The 19480-nt window shown below is 46.8% G+C and overlaps 2 protein-coding genes across 4 annotated transcripts in view; both read right to left on the reverse strand.

Annotated features, from left to right (window-relative positions):
- Window positions 1-4401, reverse strand: part of ikbkg (inhibitor of nuclear factor kappa B kinase regulatory subunit gamma) — a 50077-nt gene extending 45676 nt beyond the window's left edge. The window contains exon 1 of the mRNA XM_071349419.1: window positions 4141-4401. The gene's annotated coding sequence lies outside the window, so the exon portion shown is untranslated. The remainder of the gene's footprint in view (window positions 1-4140) is intronic.
- A 9627-nt stretch (window positions 4402-14028) lies between these two features.
- Window positions 14029-17748, reverse strand: LOC139543170 (putative nuclease HARBI1). Of its 3 annotated transcripts, none has more exons than XM_071349421.1 (7): window positions 16992-17748; window positions 16728-16904; window positions 16576-16637; window positions 16407-16493; window positions 15268-16319; window positions 14875-14986; window positions 14029-14780 (listed from the first exon to the last, which is right to left on the reverse strand). In XM_071349421.1, exons 5-7 carry the CDS (start codon window positions 15334-15336, stop codon window positions 14410-14412), a joined length of 552 nt encoding a protein of 183 aa, XP_071205522.1. In that variant the 5' UTR covers window positions 15337-16319; window positions 16407-16493; window positions 16576-16637; window positions 16728-16904; window positions 16992-17748; the 3' UTR covers window positions 14029-14409. The 3 variants fall into 2 exon arrangements, with proteins under 3 accessions (XP_071205522.1, XP_071205523.1, XP_071205521.1); XM_071349420.1 differs by having other exon boundaries at window positions 15268-16493.
- Between the last annotated feature and the right edge of the window lie 1732 nt (window positions 17749-19480).

Consider the following 19480-nt stretch of genomic DNA (forward strand, 5'->3'; position numbering starts at 1 on the left):
CAACAATACATCACGCAAAGCAGCCACAACTGTCAGTAAGAGTGTCCATGATTGAGTCTTTGAATGAAGAATGAAATCGGTCACATCTTGAAAAAGAGGACAGGGACATGCGTTTTGTTTAGATTTTACACATTTTTTCTGAAAAAAAGAAATGGTTAACCATGACCAGAACATGTTTAACGTATGATAGTTATGCGCCAGCCATCACCATCACTATGGGTTACAACAACGTGTACCCGGGCGAACAGTGAGCTTGCCCACCAAGTTGCGGTAACATTAGTAACACGTTACATGAGCTACGCCTACAGGGTTAACGCGACGCCGGCATTGTAACGCAGAACAATGGGCTGGGAATAGAGCGTTCGGAAGGCGAGTTGGTGCCACGGTGTTCAACAAATCAAATCAAATCAAATTTATTAGTCACATACACATGGTTAGCAGATGTTAATGCGAGTGTAGCGAAATGCTTGTGCTTCTAGTTCCGACAATGCAGTAATAACAACAAGTAATCTAACCTAACAATTCCGCAACTACTACCTTATACACGCAAGTGTAAAGGGATAAAGAATATGTACATAAAGATATATGAATGAGTGATGGTACAGACGGCATAGGCAAGGTGCAGTAGATGGTATAGAGTACGGTATATACCTATGAGATGAGTACTGTAGGGTATGTAAACATAAAGTGGCATAGTTTAAAGTGGCTAGTGGTCCATGTATTACATAAGATGGCAAGATGCAGTAGATGATATAGAGTACAGTATATACATATACATAAGAGATGTGTAATGTAGGGTATGTAAACATTATATTAGGTGGCATTGTTTAAAGTGGCTGGTGGTACATTTTTACATAGTTTCCATCAATTCCCATTTTTAAGGTGGCTGGAGCTGAGTCAGTTTGTTGGCAGCGGCCGCTAAATGTTAGTGGTGGCTGTTTAACAGTCTGATGGCCTTGAGATAGAAGCTGTTTTTCAGTCTCTCGGTCCCTGCTTGGATGCACCTGTACTGACCTCGCCTTCTGGATGATAGCGGGGTGAACAGGTAGTGGCTTGGGTGGTTGTTGTCCTTGATGATCTTTATGGCCTTCCTGTGACATCGGGTGGTGTAGGTGTCCTGGAGGGCAGGTAGTTTGCCCCGGGTGATGCGTTCTGCCGACCTCACTACCCTCTGGAGAGCCTTACGGTTGTGTGCGGAGCAGTTGCCGTACCAGGCGGTGATACAGCCCGACAGGATGCTCTCGATTGTGCATCTGTAGAAGTTTGTGAGTGCTTTTGGTGACAAGCCGAATTTCTTCAGCCTCCTGAGGTTGAAGAGGCGCTGCTGCGCCTTCTTCACAACGCTGTCTGTGTGGGTGGACCAATTCAGTTTGTCCGTGATGTGTACACCGAGGAACTTAAAACTTTCCACCTTCTCCACTACTGACCCGTCGATGTGGATAGGGGGGAGCTCCCTCTGCTGTTTCCTGAAGTCCACAATCATCTCCTTTGTTTTGTTGACGTTGAGTGTGAGGTTATTTTCCTGACACCACACTCCGAGGGCCCTCACCTCCTCCCTGTAGGCCGTCTCGTCGTTGTTGGTAATCAAGCCTACCACTGTAGTGTCGTCCGCAAACTTGATGATTGAGTTGGAGGCGTGCATGGCCACGCAGTCGTGGGTGAACAGGGAGTACAGGAGAGGGCTCAGAACGCACCCTTGTGGGGCCCCAGTGTTGAGGATCAGCGGGGTGGAGATGTTGTTACCTACCCTCACCACCTGGGGGCGGCCCGTCAGGAAGTCCAGGACCCAGTTGCACAGGGCGGGGTCGAGGCCCAGGGTCTCGAGCTTGATGACGAGTTTGGAGGGTACTATGGTGTTAAATGCTGAGCTGTAGTCGATGAACAGCATTCTCACATAGGTATTCCTCTTGTCCAGATGGGTTAGGGCAGTGTGCAGTGTGGTTGCGATTGCGTCGTCTGTGGACCTATTGGGTCGGTAAGCAAATTGGAGTGGGTCTAGGGTGTCCGGTAGGGTGGAGGTGATATGGTCCTTGACTAGTCTCTCAAAGCACTTCATGATGACGGAAGTGAGTGCTACGGGGCGGTAGTCGTTTAGCTCAGTTACCTTAGCTTTCTTGGGAACAGGAACAATGGTGGCCCTCTTGAAGCATGTGGGAACAGCAGACTGGGCTAAGGATTGATTGAATATGTCCGTAAACACACCAGCCAGCTGGTCTGCGCATGCTCTGAGGACGCGGCTGGGAATGCCGTCTGGGCCTGCAGCCTTGCGAGGGTTAACACGTTTAAATGTTTTACTCACCTCGGCTGCAGTGAAGGAGAGCCCGCAGGTTTTGGTAGTGGGCCGTGTCAGTGGCACTGTATTATCCTCAAAGCGGGCAAAAAAGGTATTTAGCCTGTCTGGGAGCAAGACATCCTGATCCGCGACGGGGCTGCTTTTCTTTTTGTAATCTGTGATAGACTGTAGACCCTGCCACATACCCCTTGTGTCTGAGCTGTTGAATTGCGATTCAATTTTGTCTCTGTACTGGGACTTAGCCTGTTTGATAGCCTTGCGGAGAGAATAGCTACACTGTGTGTATTCGGTCATGTTTCCGGTCACCTTGCCCTGGTTAAAAGCAGTGGTTCGCGCTTTCAGTTTCACGCGAATGCTGCCGTTAATCCACGGTTTCTGGTTTGGGAATGTTTTAATCGTTGCTCTGGGTACGACATCGTCAATGCACTTCCTAATGAACTCGCTCACCGAATCTGCATATTCATCATTGTTGTTGTTGGACGCCGTGCGGAACATATTCCAATCCGCGTGATCAAAGCAGTCTTGAAGCGTGGATTCAGATTGGTCGGACCAGCGTTGAACAGACCTGAGCGCGGGAGCTTGTAGTTTTAATTTCTGTTTGTAGGCTGGATTCAACAAAATGGAGTCGTGGTCAGCTTTTCCGAAAGGAGGGCGGGGGAGGGCCTTATATGCGTCGCGGAAGTTAGTATAACAATGGTCCAGAGTTCTGCCAGCCCTGGTCGGACAATCGATGTGCTGATAGAATTTAGGGAGTTTTGTTTTTAGATTAGCCTTGTTAAAATCCCCAACTACGATGAATGCAGCCTCAGGGAGCTAATAGAAGTGTAACCGCTGTGAAATGGCTCGCTAGTTAGCGGTGGTGCACGCTAATAGCCTTTCAATCGGTGGCGTCACTTGCTCTGAGACCTTGAAGTAGTTGTTTACCCTGTTATTTTAAAGGTCGCGGCTTTTGTGGGGCGACAGGTAACGAGGGTGACTGTTGTCAATGTGTGCAGAGGGTCCCTGGTTCGGGGCAAGGAGAGGGACGGAAGCTATACTGGTACAGGAGCAGGGTGAAAAAGGCCCTAAAATATCGCCTGTTTTTTGCGATTACTTCAAAACTACGGCAACCAGCTGTGACATATGCTAATATTATTAAACTGGGCTCCATGTCGAATGCATAAAAAAGCGTTACAAATGTAAACGTGTCCAGCCTACAAATATTAGTCAATGAATGCGTTCTGTCCATGCGGGCTACATAAGACATGAGGTGGGAGGGCATACATGCTGTCGCCAATCTAATGATCAACTTGTCTAAATGGGTTATGGAAACACTTCAACACTGTACTGTAACGTTGTGTGTCGTCATTACCTCGAGTTTATCGACAACACTTGGTTCAATGGAAACGCGCCCTAAAATGAAATTGTCGCATCTATTTTCTACGCGAACTTTCTAAATGTCAACAATACAAAACAAGTCACTGGACAAGTTAATGGAAAAACAGTCAGTCTGCTCGGAGTTAGTTAGCCTACTTTCGCTTTCGCTTCTAGTTCAATCACGGCGGTTGGTGATTATCTAGTTAGCTAACCTATCTTTACTTAGCAAACTCCCGCTAAATACAGACCGTGTTAGCTAATGAAATACGGTCAGCTCGCTTGCCAACTATTTGCAAGTCATCCAGTCATATAAAGCCTATAGCTAGAAAGCCGTCAACAACACCGCTCGTTTGGTAAGGTTAGCTAGACTGACATGGGACTAGCTACCTAACATGGCTAATTCGGGCTAGCCATGACCATCACGTCAGCTAGTTAGCACAACAGTGGCAGCCAATGACATATCTAGCTAACTTGATGTCAAGAAAGCTTACCTTTTCTCTGTAGCTCTCTTGACGTAGCTAGCTAGCGTTAATCAGGCTAACGCTAGTTAATTAACCTAGCTAGCTCTGGTTTGATTGTCGCAGACCAAGCGTATTTCCGCAACTGACACCAACTCTACGTTGTGTTTCTATTCAAATCTGGTAAAATTATTTCTATCGCTAGGTCTCTTGACATTATGCTAATGTAGCTGTCAAAGTGACTGAGCTATGCTAGCTTGCGCCAGGAATTCCTACTTCCGCACTGTGAGAGATGACGTAATCTTCTTTGACGTTTAACGGCGTCTGGCATCCAATACGTGTTGCATTACCGCCACCTACTAGACTGGAGTACAACAGCCTTATCCTGCTTCAAAATAAATACCCTACCATCTAACACTACACTCACTAGAAACCCACCACCCCACTCTAACCCTGGAAACCTCAACCTGCCTCTCTCACACGGGACATGTCTGATCCCCAGCCCCATCGGCACCCCTGCAGTTAACACATACCACTACTTTCCCCAATGCTACACATTCCTTTGTCTCATTCCCTTCTGCACACTTCTCACACCTAGGAACCTTCCTCCTACACACTGCTGCCACCTAGGAACCTTCCTCCTTCACACTGCTGCCACCTAGGAACCTTCCTCCTTCACACTGCTGCTACATAGGAACCTTCCTCCTACACACTGCTGCCACCTAGGAACCTTCCTCCTACACACTGCTGCCACATAGGAACCTTCCTCCTTCACACTTCTCACACCTAGGAACCTCCCTCCTACACACTGCTGCCACATAGGAACCTTCCTCCTTCACACTGTTGCCACCTAGGAACCTTCCTCCTACACACTGCTGCCACCTAGGAACCTTCCTCCTTCACACTGCTGCCACATAGGAACCTTCCTCCTTCACACTGCTGCCACCTAGGAACCTTCCTCCTACACACTGCTGCCACATAGGAACCTTCCTCCTACACACTGCTGCCACCTAGGAACCTCCCTCCTACACACTGCTGTTACATAGGAACCTTCCTCCTACACACTGCTGCCACATAGGAACCTCCCTCCTACACACTGCTGCCACCTAGGAACCTTCCTCCTACACACTGCTGCCACCTAGGAACATTCCTCCTACACACTGCTGCCACCTAGGAACCTCCCTCCTTCACACTGCTGCCACATTGGAACCTTCCTCCTACACACTGCTGCCACATAGGAACCTCCCTTCTACACACTGCTGCCACATAGGAACCTCCCTCCTACACACTGCTGCCACATTGGAACCTTCCTCCTTCACACTGCTGCCACATAGGATCCTTCCTCCTTCACACTGCTGCCACCTGCCCATCAGCTGGACACCTGTAACAACGTAATGTATTCGGCACAAAAGCTGGTACAGGTTAACTCCTATATCCTAACATCACTTTGTCGGGAAAAGACTCAACATCACAACTATAACACAAGAACCTTCCTTCTACACACTGCTGCCACCTGCCACCTACCTGGTTAACTCCTATATCCTAACATCACTTTGTCGGGAAAAGACTCAACATCACAACTATAACACAAGAACCTTCCTCCTACACACTGCTGCCACCTGCCACCTACCTGGTTAACTCCTATATCCTAACATCACTTTGTCGGGAAAAGACTCAACATCACAACTCAAAAGAACAGACTACGACTCTTCTGTTTCACCACCCTGTCTGAGTCACACTAAACAACGAGCATCACAAACACCGGGAATCTTCCCCTTCAGTTGGTCAGCTTTCACATTTACCTCTACCCCAGTAATCACTCCTTTCAATGGTGCCCTTTTCTTGAGAGCAAAATAATTCACATCTCTTGCCCCCATTCGTTTAACACGGAGCGCCTTCTCCCTCTAACCAGCAGAAACACAAACAATTATCACAAGACCACTTCTGGTTACCCTCACAGATTCCACAGCACCCAACTCTGTTTTCACCCACCCTGAAACCACAAATGGATCAGCCAAAAGACAATGGTCAACTTTTTCCAAAAACATCACTCCTACTGTCATAGACTCATCTTTAACCTGACCCTCGGTGTAAGCCTCGGGCTCTGAGAACTTCACCACACCTACCCACCTCAGATACTTTGCCCTCCTTCACTTCCATTCCTCCTCCTGTATTCAACTCACTCTGCTTACATTTTCTACAACTTTAACAAACCATCTCCCTTTTTTCCACCATTTTTAACCGACTCAAGCTCACCTTAATCCTCCCTCTCTCTCTTAGACTTCCTCTGCCTCTCTTTTTCCCTCCATTCCTCCTCCGTATTCTGAGTATATGTCTCCTTATGATAATACTGTACTTTTCCAGACATCTTGTTCCTGCCTTCAGCACGAACCACTCGAAGATTTAGCGCTCAACAATGCATCCCACTAGTAAGGTCGAGATGACATCATGGCAACAAAGCTGGATTTTATGCTAGCTAGCTATGTCTGTTTACATTGTAGCCGATGTAGCAGCGTGACCAACTAGTGCTAACAATTCAGTGAACAACTATCATCCCAGAATGGAAATATTTAACACAAATAACAAGTAAACAAGTAACATAATCGATTTTCTCAGTAACTGTTAGTGAATTAAACTAACACCGACCAGATATGTTTATTTTTTATTTAAAACATTTATTTCACCTTTATTTAACCAGGTAGGCCAGATGAGAACAAGTTCTCATTTACAACTGCGACCTGGCCAAGATAAAGCAAAGCAGTGCGACACAAACAACAACACAGAGTTACACATGGAATAAACAAACGTACAGTCAATAACACAATAGAAAAGTCGACATACAGTGTGTGCAAATGAGGTAAGATTAGGGAGGGACAGCAATAAATAGGCCGTAGTGGCAAAGTAATTACAATTTAGCAAATAAACACTGGAGTGATAGATGTGCAAGTAGAGATACTGTGTCACGCCCTGGCCTTAGAGAGCCTTTTTTATGTCTTTTTTTGGTTTGGTCAGGGTGTGATTTGGGTGGGCATTCTATGTCCTTTATTTCTATGATTTGTGTTTCTATATTTTGGCCGGGTATGGTTCTCAATCAGGGACAGCTGTCTATCGTTGTCTCTGATTGGGAATCATACTTAGGCAGCCCTTTGTCCCATCTACTATTGTGCTTCCCACCTCGGAAGCTTCACTGTCGTTTATTTTGTTTCTTGTTTTGTTGGCGACATTCTATAATAAAAGGAAATGTACGCTCACCACGCTGCACTTTGGTCCACTTCTTTCGACGGCCGTGACAGAACTACACCAAAGGACCAAGCAGCGCTTTCTGGAGGAATGGACATGGGAGGAGATATTGGAAGGCAAGGGACCCTGGGCACAGACTGGTGAATTTCGCCATCCTAAGGAGTCTCCAGCACTGGAGACTGGTGTCTCCAGTGCGCTCTCATAGCCCGCAAGTGCCACGCTAGAGTGGGCATCCAGCCAGGGCAGATTGTGGCAGCTCTGCGCACTGTGTCTCCGGTGCGCTGTGACTGCTCAGTGCGTCCTATGCCTGCGCTCTGCCCGTGCCAGGTTAAAGTGGGCATTCAGCCAAGAGGAGAGGTGCAAGTGTCAAGCACCAGATCTCCAGTGCTCCCCCACAGGCCGGTCCATCCTGTGCCTCCTCCAAGGACCAGGCCTCCAGTAGGTCTCCCCAGCCTGGTTCATCCTGTGCCTCCTCCAAGGACCAGGCCGCCAGCGACGGTCCCCAGTCCGGGGCCCGCAACGAGGGTCTCCAGTCCGGAGCCCCCAGCGACGGTCCCCAGTCCGGGGCCCGCAACGAGGGTCTCCAGTCCGGAGCCTCCAGCGAGCGTCCCCAGTCCGGGGCCCGCAACAAGGGTCTCCAGTCCGGAGCCTCCAGCGAGGGTCCCCAGTCCGGGGCCGACCGTGAGGGTCCCCAGTCCGGAGCCTCCAGCGAGGGTCCCCAGTCCGGAGCCTCCAGCGAGGGTCCCCAGTCCGGAGCCTCCAGCGAGGGTCCCCAGTCCGGGGCCGACCGTGAGGGTCCCCAGTCCGGGGCCCGCAATGAGGAGAGAAAAAAAGAAGAAAAAAATGTGGATAAGGGGATAAGGTAGTTGGATGGGCTATGTACAGATGGGCTATGTACAGGTGCAATGATCTGTGAGCTGCTCTGACAGCTGGTGCTTAAAGCTAGTGAGGGAGATATGAGTCTCCAGCTTCAGTGACTTTTGCAATTCGTTCCAGTCATTGGCAGCAGAGAACTGGAAGGAAAAGCGGCCAAATGAGGAATTGGCTTTGGGGGTGACCAGTGAAATATACCTTCTGGAGCGTGTGCTACGGGTGGGTGCTGCTATGGTGATCAGTGAGCTGAGATAAGGCGGGGCTTTACCTAGCAAAGACTTATAGATGACCTGGAGCCAGTGGGTTTGGTGACGAATATGAAGCAAGGGCCAGCCAACGAGGGCATACAGGTCGCAGTGGTGGGTAGTATATGGATGGCACTGTGATAGACTGCATCCAACTTGCTGAGTAGAGTGTTGGAGGCTATTTTGTAAATGACATCACCGAAGTCAAGGATCGGTAGGATAGTCAGTTTTACGAGGGTATGTTTGGCAGCATGTGTGAAGGATGCTTTGTTGTGAAATAGGAAGCAGATTCTAGATGTAATTTTGGATTGGAGATGTTTAATGTGAGTCTGGAAGGAGAGTTTACAGTCTGACCAGACACCTAGGTATTTGTAGTTGTCCAGATATAAGTCAGAACCGTCCAGAGTAGTGATGCTGGACGGGCGGGCAGGTGTGGGCAGCGATCAGTTGAAGAGCATGCATTTAGTTTAACTTGTGTTTAAGAGCAGTTGGAGGCAACAGAAGGAGAGTTGTATGGCATTGAAGCCCGTCTGGAGGTTAGTTAACACAGTGTCCAAAGAAGGGCCAGAAGTATACAGAATGGCGTCGTCTGCATAGAGGTGGATCAGAGAGTCACCCGCAGCGAGAGCAACATCATTGATGTATACAGAGAAGAGAGTCGGCACGAGAATGTAACCATGTGGCACCCCCATAGAGACTGCCAGAGGTCCGGACAACAGGCCCTCCGATTTGACACACTGAACTCTATCTGAGAAGTAGTTGGTGAACCAGGCGAGGCAATCATTTGAGAAACCAAGGCTGTTGAGTCTGCAGATAAGAATGTGGTGATTGACAGAGTCAAAAGCCTTGGCCAGGTTGATGAATACAGCTGTACAGTACTGTCTTTAATCGATGGCGGTTATGATATCGTTTAGGACCTTGAGCGTGGCTGAGGTGCACTCATGACCAGCTCAGAAACCAGATTGCACAGCGGAGAAGGTACGGTGGGATTCCAGATGGTCGGTGATCTGTTTGTTAACTTGGCTTTCGAAGACCTTAGAAAGGCAGGGTAGGATAAATATAGGTCTGTAACAGTTTGGGTCTAGAGTGTCTCCCCCTTTGAAGAGGGGGATGACCGCGGCAGCTTTCCAATCTTTGGGGATCTCAAATGATACGAAAGAGAGGTTGAACAGGCTGGTAATAGGGTTTGCAACAATTGCAGCGCCATTTTTTAGAAAGAGAGGGTCCAGATTGTCTAGCTCAGCTGATTTGTAGGGGTCCAGATTTTGCAGCTCTTTCAGAACATCAGCTATCTGGATTTGGGTGAAGGAGAAATGGGGGAGGCTTGGGCAAGTTGCTGTGGGGCGTGCAGGGCAGTTGACCGGGGTAGAGGTAGCCAGGTGGAAAGCATGGCCAGCCGTAGAAAAATGCTTATTAAAATTCTCAATTATCATGGATTTATCAGTGGTGACAGTGTTTCCTAGCCTCAGTTCAGTGGGCAGCTGGGAGGAGGTGCTCTTATTCTCCATGGACTTTACAGTGTCCCAGAACTTTTTGGAGTTTGTGCTACAGGATGCAAATTTCTGTTTGAAAAAGCTAGCCTTTGCTTTCATAACTGACTGTGTATATTGGTTCCTAACTTCCCTGAAAAGTTGCATATCACGGGGGCTATTTGATACTAATGCAGAACGCCATAGGATGTTTTTGTGCTGGTCGAGGGCAGTCAGGTCTGGAGTGAACCAAGGGCTATATCTGTTCCAGGTTCTACATTTTTTGAATGGGGCATGCTTATTTAAGATGGTGAGGAAAGCACTTTTAAAGAGTAACCAGGCATCCTCTACTGACGGGATGAGGTCAATATACTTCCAAGATAACCGGGCCAGGTCGATTAGAAAGGCCTGCTCGCTCAAGTGTTTTAGGGAGCGTTTGACAGTGATGAGGGGTGGTCGTTTGACCGCAGACCCATTACGGACGCAGGCAATGAGGCAGTGATCGCTGAGATCCTGGTTGAAGACAGGATCCCAAAAATTGTTTGGGCACAGACCTGGATAGTATAATCAATTTATCACTAGCCACTTTATATAATGCTTACATACCCTACATTACTCATCTCATATGTATATACTGTACGCTATACCATCTAATGCATCTTGTCATCTTGATGTAATGTACCACTAGCCACTTTAAACTATGCCACTTTATGTTTACATACCCTACATTACTCATCTCATATGTATATACTGTACTCTATACCATCTACTGCATTTTGCCTATGCCGTTCGGGCATCACTCATTCATATATTTTTATGTACATATTCGTATTCATTCCTTTACACTTGTGTGTATAAGGTAGTTGTTGTGAAATTGTTAGGTTATATTACTTGTTAGATATTACTGCACGGTCGGAACTAGAAGCACAATTATTTCTCGCATTAACATCTGCTAACCATGTGTATGTGACAAATACAATTTGATTTGATTTGATTAAGAACTCTGCAGGCTATCTCTGCAGTAGATTGCAACTCCGCCCCCTTTGGCAGTTCTATCTTGTCTGAAAATGTTATAGTTAGGGAAGGAAATTTCAGGGTTTTTGTTGGCCTTCCTAAGCCAGGATTCAGACACGGCTAGGACATCCGGGTTGGCAGAGTGTGCTAAGGCAGTGAATAAAACAAACTTAGGGAGGAGGCTTCTAATGTTAACATGCATGAAACCAAGGATTTTACGGTTACAGAAGTCAACAAATGAGAGCGCCTGGGAAATGGGAGTGGAGCTAGGCGCTGAAAGGCCTGGATTAACTTTTACAGAGGAACAGAGGAGGAGTAGCATAAGGGAACTGCTAAAGGCTATAAGAACTGTTGGTCTAGTGTGATCGGAACAAAGAGTAAAAGGAGCAGATTTCTGGGCGTGGAAAAATTGATTCAAGGCATAATGTACAGACAAGGGTATGGTAGGATGTGAATACAGTGGAGGTAAACCTATGAATTGAGTGATGATGAGAGAGGTTTTGTCTCTAGAGACACCATTTAAACCAGGTGAGGTCACTGCATGTGTGGGAGGTGGAACAAAAGGGCTAGCTAAGGCATATTGAGCAGGGCTGGAGGCTCTACAGTGAAATAAGACAATAATCACTAACCAAAACAGCAATAGACAAGGCATATTGACATTAGGGAGAGGCATGCGTAGCTGAGTGATCATAGGGTCCGGTGAGTAGCTAGGCGGGCTGGAGACACGGCGATTCAGACAGCTAGCGGGCCAGGGCTAGCAGAAGGGCCTTAGGGGGACGTCGCGATGGAAGAGTCTGTTGTAGCCCCCTCGGACGGTTACGTCAGCAGACCAGTCGTGTTGGATTGGCAGGGCTCCGTGTAGGCAGTAAAAGGGTCCGGACCAATTGGCAAAATAGGTACTGTAGCCCAAGGAGTGGCTGATGGACCTCTTCAGCTAGCCGGTAGAAGGGCCTAGCACTAGGCTAGCTCCAGGCTAACTGGTGCTTGCTTTGGGACAGAGACGTTAGCCAGGAGTAGCCACTCGGATAGCAGCTAGCTAACTGCGATGATCCAGGTGAAAAGGTTCAGAGTTTGCGGTAGGAATCCGGAGATGTGGAGAAATAGCAGTCCGGTATGCTCTGGGTTGAATCGCGCTGTGCAGACTGGCAGGAGTTGACCGGTTAGCTGATGACCGCTAGCAGTGGCTAGCAGTGGCTAGCTGACTAGTAGCTAGTTAGCTGGCTAGCTCCTGTTGGGGATCCCAGTTCTAAAGTATAGAAAATAGCAGATCCATACCACATTGGGTGAGGTGGGTTGCAAGAATGTTGAAATTGAGGTAAAAAATATATACGAAATATATGCGAAGGGAAAAAAAGATATATACACGGGCGTCTGACTGCTACACCATCTTGGATTCCTTTATGTGTTGTCTTGCAGATGAGTTGGTCTGCTGTTACATCGTGGACGGTAGAAAGGGAAAGCGTTCATGCATTGTACAAAAAAAGAAGCTATTATGCTTAATGTTTATGATAAATAGCCAGAATAGTGGTGTTTCACTGGGATGCTAATATTGCATTAGGATTGCTTGTCATGCTTCTACCTGTTACCAGAGGGCGACAGAGACCGTCCTAAAGACATTAACGACACTAAGGTGTGTCCAATTTATTCGCTATGATTTCCCATTTATGATTAAGGACACTTTTTAAAATGTTCATCTAAAATGACATACCCAAATCTAACTGTCTGGAGCTCAGGACCTGAAGCAAGGATATGCATATTATTGATACCATTTGAAAGGAAACACTTTGAAGTTTGTGGAAATGTGAGAATATAACACATTAGATCTGGTAAAAGCTAATACAAAGAAGAAGAAAAAAATCGTTGAAATGCAAGAGAATGTAACATTAGGCACAATTTAGATTTTGGCCACTAGATGGCAGCAGTGTATGTGCAAAGTTTTAGACTGATTCAATGAACCATTGTATTTCTGTTCATAATGTTGTATCAAGACTGCCCAAATGTGCCTAGTTGGTTTATTAATACATTTTCAAGTTCATAACATCATAATTGTGCACTCTCCTCAAACAATAGCATGGTATTATTTCACTGTAATAGCTACTGTAAATTGGACAGTGCAGTTAGATTAACAAGAATTTAAGCTTTCTGCCCATATCAGATATGTCTATGTCCTGGGAAATGTTCTTGTTACTTACAACCTCATGCTAATCACATTAGCCTACGTTAGCTCAACCGTCCCGCGGGGGGACACCAATATGTAGAGGTTTTAAGAGGTGTGTTTTCTGTTGTCCTTTGCAGAAGCTTGAATTGTTTACAGTGTACGTTCGTTTCCAGGGGCCTGTTGCACAAAACTAGGATAAGGGATTAAGCCAGGATATCTTGGTGATCCTGGCTCAATTGATTCGTAATCCGGTTGCACTAAAGATGGATAGGGGGCAGGAGGATATGTTATGGTATAAATTACCATGGAGATTTATTCTGTGGAGCTAGCCTGCTCCAGACCAGGCTAAATTCCAGGATCTATTTAATCTCATCCCTAATGTCAGTCAGCAGTCATCACAAATGGAAACCAATAGTTATTTCACTGCTCACTATACATTGTTATCACATATAACTAGACCCACTGTTATTATTTAAACGTTTGTGATCATTAATTTCAATGATTTTGGATAAAAAATGATTTTTAGATGATGTTGCTATCATTAGATAATTTACAGTTTCCCATAGACTATAAGGCTTTATATATAAAATGATAGAATATTAGGGCCACAGAGGGGAAAAAAACACAAGTCATAATATTGTAACCAGTTGTTTTAAAGGAGGACAGTTGTTAAAATGACAGATGTGGGGCATTTCGTGAAATTGTACTTCAGTATGGTTTCATAAACAAAGACATGCTGATGTGCCAGAATATTAAGTATCACATTGTCATAAGTATCAAAACTGTAAAAACAATATGTAGCTTTTCTGCAGAAAGAACCAGCCTCATAAATGTATGACTTTATCCTTTTTCTTCAGTGTGGCCCTAGTACTCTGTCATATAAACAAATACACATTCCATATGAATATAAAAACACAATGTGTAACATTATGTTCCTTTATTGAATAAGGACAAAACAAAGCAGGTAAACCATCAGCTCCTTTCGAAACTGAAGTCACAGTGACTCTACAAGATGGAAAGCACAGAATCCAAGCATATTATACAAAATGATACATACACATTCAAAGGTCTGTATATAACACACCCTGCATGTCTGCACACTAAAATAAATGCAGGACAAATCCATACACATCAACTGAACAGACAAATGAATGGATGCAGTAGCCTCCCTGCAGCCTTGTATTACACACAGTATACCGCACAAACATCATAAGAGGCCAAATTCGTCAAAAAACGAACCCAAAAAAACCCAAATTCCTCTGCCACCGCAGGACATATTTAACCAAAATTGAAAGCACACATACTAACTAAAATAATTCAACACATATTGGTCCCTCAGCAGCCGACCACTGTCGTCATCAGGGAAGATTGCCGGATTGTCCCAGTCCATGGCTGGTGGCACTCTGGGGGCCCTCTCCTTCCTCAGGCAGGCCACATTGTGGAGGACAGCACAAGCCACAGTAATATCACATGCCCTAACAGGGCTGACCCTTAATTTGTGAAGGCAGTGAAAGCGTGCCTTCAGGAGGCCAAAGGTCATTTCAACTCTGGCCCTGGTCCTGGCATGGGCATGGCTGTAGGCCTGCTGTGCTTCCTGGGGGTCTGTGAAAGGTGTCAGGAGAAAAGGCTGGCAGCCATACCCCCTGTCTCCCAGCAACACACCAGAGAATTCACCTGTCAACACAAAATCTCATCATTACTACCTCATAAACACAGTGATATTCTTGACACAGCCATGATGGTTATAAATAGGGGTTGTGTGGCTTACCTTGTGATAGGCACTGATAGATTTCAGAGGCCCGAAAGATTCTGGAGTCATGGACTGAGCCAGGCCATTTTGCCACAACATTGCTGATCACACAGTCAGCATTGCAGACCATCTGAAATCATAAGATGAGGAATATTACACCAATCAATGCACATCACTGGCAATGCAGAGTGTTCGTCAATGGACAATATCAAAAAGTTATGTTCACCTGAACATTAATGCTGTGAAAGGATTTCCTATTCACAAAATCGGCCTCATGGGCACCTGAGGGGGCTTTTATCCTTATGTGTGTGCAGTCCACTGCACCAATGACATTGGGGAAACCTGTCACACAAAGTAATGAGTATCCTACTATGTGTTAACAGTTGTCCTGTAATTTGTAGATCCTCTTACCTGCAATCCTATAGAACTCCTCTTTGATGTCACAGAGTCTTCTGTGGCCAGGGAAGGAGATGAAGACATCTGCTAATGCTTTGATAGCCAGACACACACTCCTTATTGTGCGGCAAATTGTGGCCTTGTTCAGCTGTTCTGCATCCCCCACTGAGTACAGGAAGGCTCCACTAGCAAAAAAGCGCAAGGCCACACAAACCATTTGCTCCACACTCAGTGCATGGCTCCGTGCAGTGCGGTGCTTAATCCTGGGACCCAGTAGTCTGCATAGATACCTGATGCCATCTGCAGAAAACCTGTATCTTTCATATAGATGGTCATCAGGGAAGGCCAGTGGGTCCAACCGGTCCCTGAAGACCCTTTCTCGCCTGAAGGCTCTCCTCAGCACAAGTGCTTCTTCATCCACCACATCTCGCACGAATGGGCATGCCATTGTCAGAGCAGAAAGGAACACACAATTTTGGGCCTTCATATAGGCTAGTGGCCACACCTGGTGCTGGGGGGGTGGGCAAAAGAGGGCGATGCCTTATAACGATGACTTGGTTGTACTGATTGCTGGGAAAATAAAAAAAACCTTAGAAAGATGCCACCGTCCTGTGTGCTCACAATAAGAGCTCATATGTCATGGCTCACCTGACTTTACGAGAATATACCTAATTTTTATTTTGAGCTGTGTCATCTTCTTGGAGCTGGGGGAGGAAAGAAAAATAATGATTAATACATTTGTGTTACAGTTAGCATACAGTGTACATTGAAGGCATATCTCACCTCCCTCTCAAGTTTTTTTATTTCAAGGTCCAGTTTCCTAATTGTCCTCTTTTTTATTTCGGACTCCAGTGCAAGATTTTCCATCTTTTTCTTCTTGTACTGAATGTCTATGTCTGCCAGTTCTATTTGGCGCCGGAGGTGGTTGCCATACAACTTTCTGATAGCTTGTGAGCTCTGTGAACACAATACAATTAGCGCAGCTGGAATTTGGCAGGATGTGGTGTCCTTTTATTAATACGCACTATGTTGCCAGGCTGGTTTTCCCACTGTATAGCATCTGTGTCCTGTAAAAGAAATTAGATTTTTTGATTTTGATGAGGACTCCTCACCATTGTAGAGTAAATAGTACTTTCACAGTCTTAACATGATACCTCATGCCTTCTGGAATCCAGAGAGATGGTCTCCTCCTCATCATCGTCTCCATCATGTGCTGTTGCTGCTGCACTGGGGCCTTCACCCTATCACATTTAATCGGATTCATATTGAAGCTAGTAGACAAGACATGCCAGGCCTACAGTATGCCTTTGATGGAGTACTCACTGGATCAGCATCGTCTGGTGCTTGTGCTGGTGGCTCTAACAGGAACACAGTGCTGCCAGACACTGCAAGGCAATAGGTAAACCAAAGTCAGACAGTCCAAATTGATTCAATATGAATGTGGTTGTATCCCATGTAGAGATGGAAGGACATACCTTGAATGAAGCGGGTGGCATCTTGGGAGGAACCTATGCTCGTCTCTTTCCCCCCAGGGATCCCCTCTAAGACGGGCCTGCCTTTATTTAGCTCCAAGGCCATGTCCTCTGCTGGGGTAAGGTCAGCCTTTGGTGACCCACCACCCGTGCCTTGTCTGTGGGTATTCTTTTTCACTGCTAAAACAGTACAGACAATGTGTGAGCAGGCACCTTCTGGGTACAATATATGCTTGTGCTTTGTTAAATATTAGTCAGGGACCATACCATTCTGCAGAATGTTCTTGTATTTGATTTTGACCTGCTGCCATGTCCGTTTTGGCCCGTTCATGTTTAATCTACACACACACACACACACACACACACACACACACACACACACACATTTAATGGAGTCACACTGCAAAAAATTACTTGGTATTTTTGTCTTGTTTTCAGTAAAAATATCAAAAAATGTATCATAGCTTTATACAGTGTGATGGAGTTACTTTACACAATTTCACTCATATCTGCAGTGCATTTCAATTAAAAATTTAACCGTTTCATAATTACAGTACAACTGCATTTTTGGAGATGTGAATTAAATATTTGAATTGTAATTGTGATGTTTCAGCGGAGCGGTGAGTGTGTAATTGTGCACTACTTACGCATTCAGGCGGTCTGCAATACTTTGCCACGCTTTTTCTCTTTGCTTTATCACTGTGGCGGTGTTGCCTTTCTTCTTAATTATATCTTTTACCTCCTCGTATGCCTCCATGAGGATTTGTGCTTCCGACGGGGAAAAGTACGCGGCTCTAGTTGCCATGGTAAATCAGTTAATCTGTGATCTGTGGCGGGGTCTATTTGAGTGAGCCGTGAGCGCGCACCTATCCAGGATTGGTTTCACCTGGCTTAATGAATCCGTGTCTGCTCATCCTGGCTTGGTCTTTGTGCAACCAATTAAGCCTGGACGCACATGTTTTGGCTTCATTGAGCTCAGCTGAGTCATTTATCCCGGATGTCTTAATTCTACTTTTGTGCAACAGGCCCCTGAGTGAGTTTTTGACACTTAGTGTTTGTTGTTTTTTCAAGTGTACTGTGATCCTGCGGCTACCGTTTCTCAGTAAAGTATTATGTTTATCCTTAACCACTGATTCCTCGTCTGGTCTCTTCTCTGCACCTGGGTCCAACCTTACCACGTCACTGCAAGCTTCTGTACAAACTTGGAACCAGCAGAGATCACCCAGATCAAGAATGTTGTAACCCACCAAGGAGCACTGCTGGGGCGGCAGCAAGAACAACTATCCCAAATATCAGAGACCCTCCGGGCACTTACATTCTCTCTCCAACCACAGTCCAACCTCAACCCAGGAGGAGCCAATGTCCAAGTCTCATCGCCCAGTACTACAGGTGTAGCCATAGTTCCTCCAGGGATCCTGTACCGGGAACCCAAGATCCCAGCCCCTGAGCGGTATGACGGCCACCCGGGAGGATGCAATGGGTTCCTCACTCAGTGTTCTCTGGTGTTCGAGCTACAGTCCTCCTCGTTTCACACGGATCGGACCATGATCGCCTACATCATCTCTCTACTCTCGGGCAAGGCCCTGGCGTGGGCAACGGCAGTGTGGGAACAGAAGCCACCATCCTGCCGCTCCATATTAGCCTTCATTGGCGAGCTGCGACGAGTCTTCGACCACCCAGTCGGCAGCCCGCCGACTGTTCAACATCCGCCAATTGGTCCAGACCAGAGGCTGACTTCACCATTGAGTTCCGCACCCTCGCGGCCGAGAGTGGGTGGGATACGGAGGCCAGGAAGTCTGCTTTCTTCCTGGATGAACTTGCCCCTTGGGAACTGAAAGAGGACCTCGAGTCCCTGATAACGATGGCAATCAGGATCGATAACCGCCTCCGAGAACATGTGAGACAGCGCCTTTTTGACACCACCCCAGTATCCCGGTTTCCTAAGTACCCCAAGCCCCTCGAACCCAGCATTTAGGAGCCCATGCATCTGGGTCGCTCACGTCTGAGCCCACAGGAGCGTGACAAGTGCATGAGCGAAGGCTGCTGCCTCTACTGCGGAGGTCTCGGCCATCTATGATGGGAAATGCCAGGGCTCGCCAGGACAAGGGGAGACCCTGACGAGCTGTGCAGTTACCTCCCAGCTACCCAGTCACCGTCTGTCACTACCCGCAACCCTCCACTGGGACAACCGTCAGCACCAGATTCAAGCCTTCGTGGACTCTGGGGCCGCAGAACATTTTATTGATCAGGAGTTCGCCAGAGAATTACAAATCCCCTGGGTGAAGTGTCCCATCCCTCTGCAGATTCAAGCCCTCGTTGGCTCCAGTCAGGTAGAATATCAGACCATGCCCATTCTACTGCAGGTTGGGGTGAACAACTCAGAGACGTTTCATTTTCTTTTGATCACTGCTCCCGAGAACCCCCTTATCCTAAGGTACCCCTGGCTAGCGCTACATAACCCACCACTCTCCTGGTCCACGGTACACCTACTAGACTGAGGTAAGGACTGCCAGACTAAATGTCTAAGACCCCCACCAAGAGCCTCGCCGTGTCCTCCTGCATCCATTGAAGACCAAGACTTCTCTGCTTTCCCTCCCGAATATCGACATCCGGGAGGTCTTCAGTAAGAAGCAAGCCGCCACCCTTCCCCACCCATCGTCTATACGACTGTGCCATAGAACTCCTACCCGGCGCCACACCTCCCCGGGGTCCTCTCAGCCCCTGAAGCAGCAGTCATGGACAATAACATCCGGGAG

This window comes from Salvelinus alpinus, chromosome 17 (assembly GCF_045679555.1).
Source record: "Salvelinus alpinus chromosome 17, SLU_Salpinus.1, whole genome shotgun sequence".
NCBI classification, from domain to species: Eukaryota; Metazoa; Chordata; class Actinopteri; order Salmoniformes; family Salmonidae; genus Salvelinus; species Salvelinus alpinus.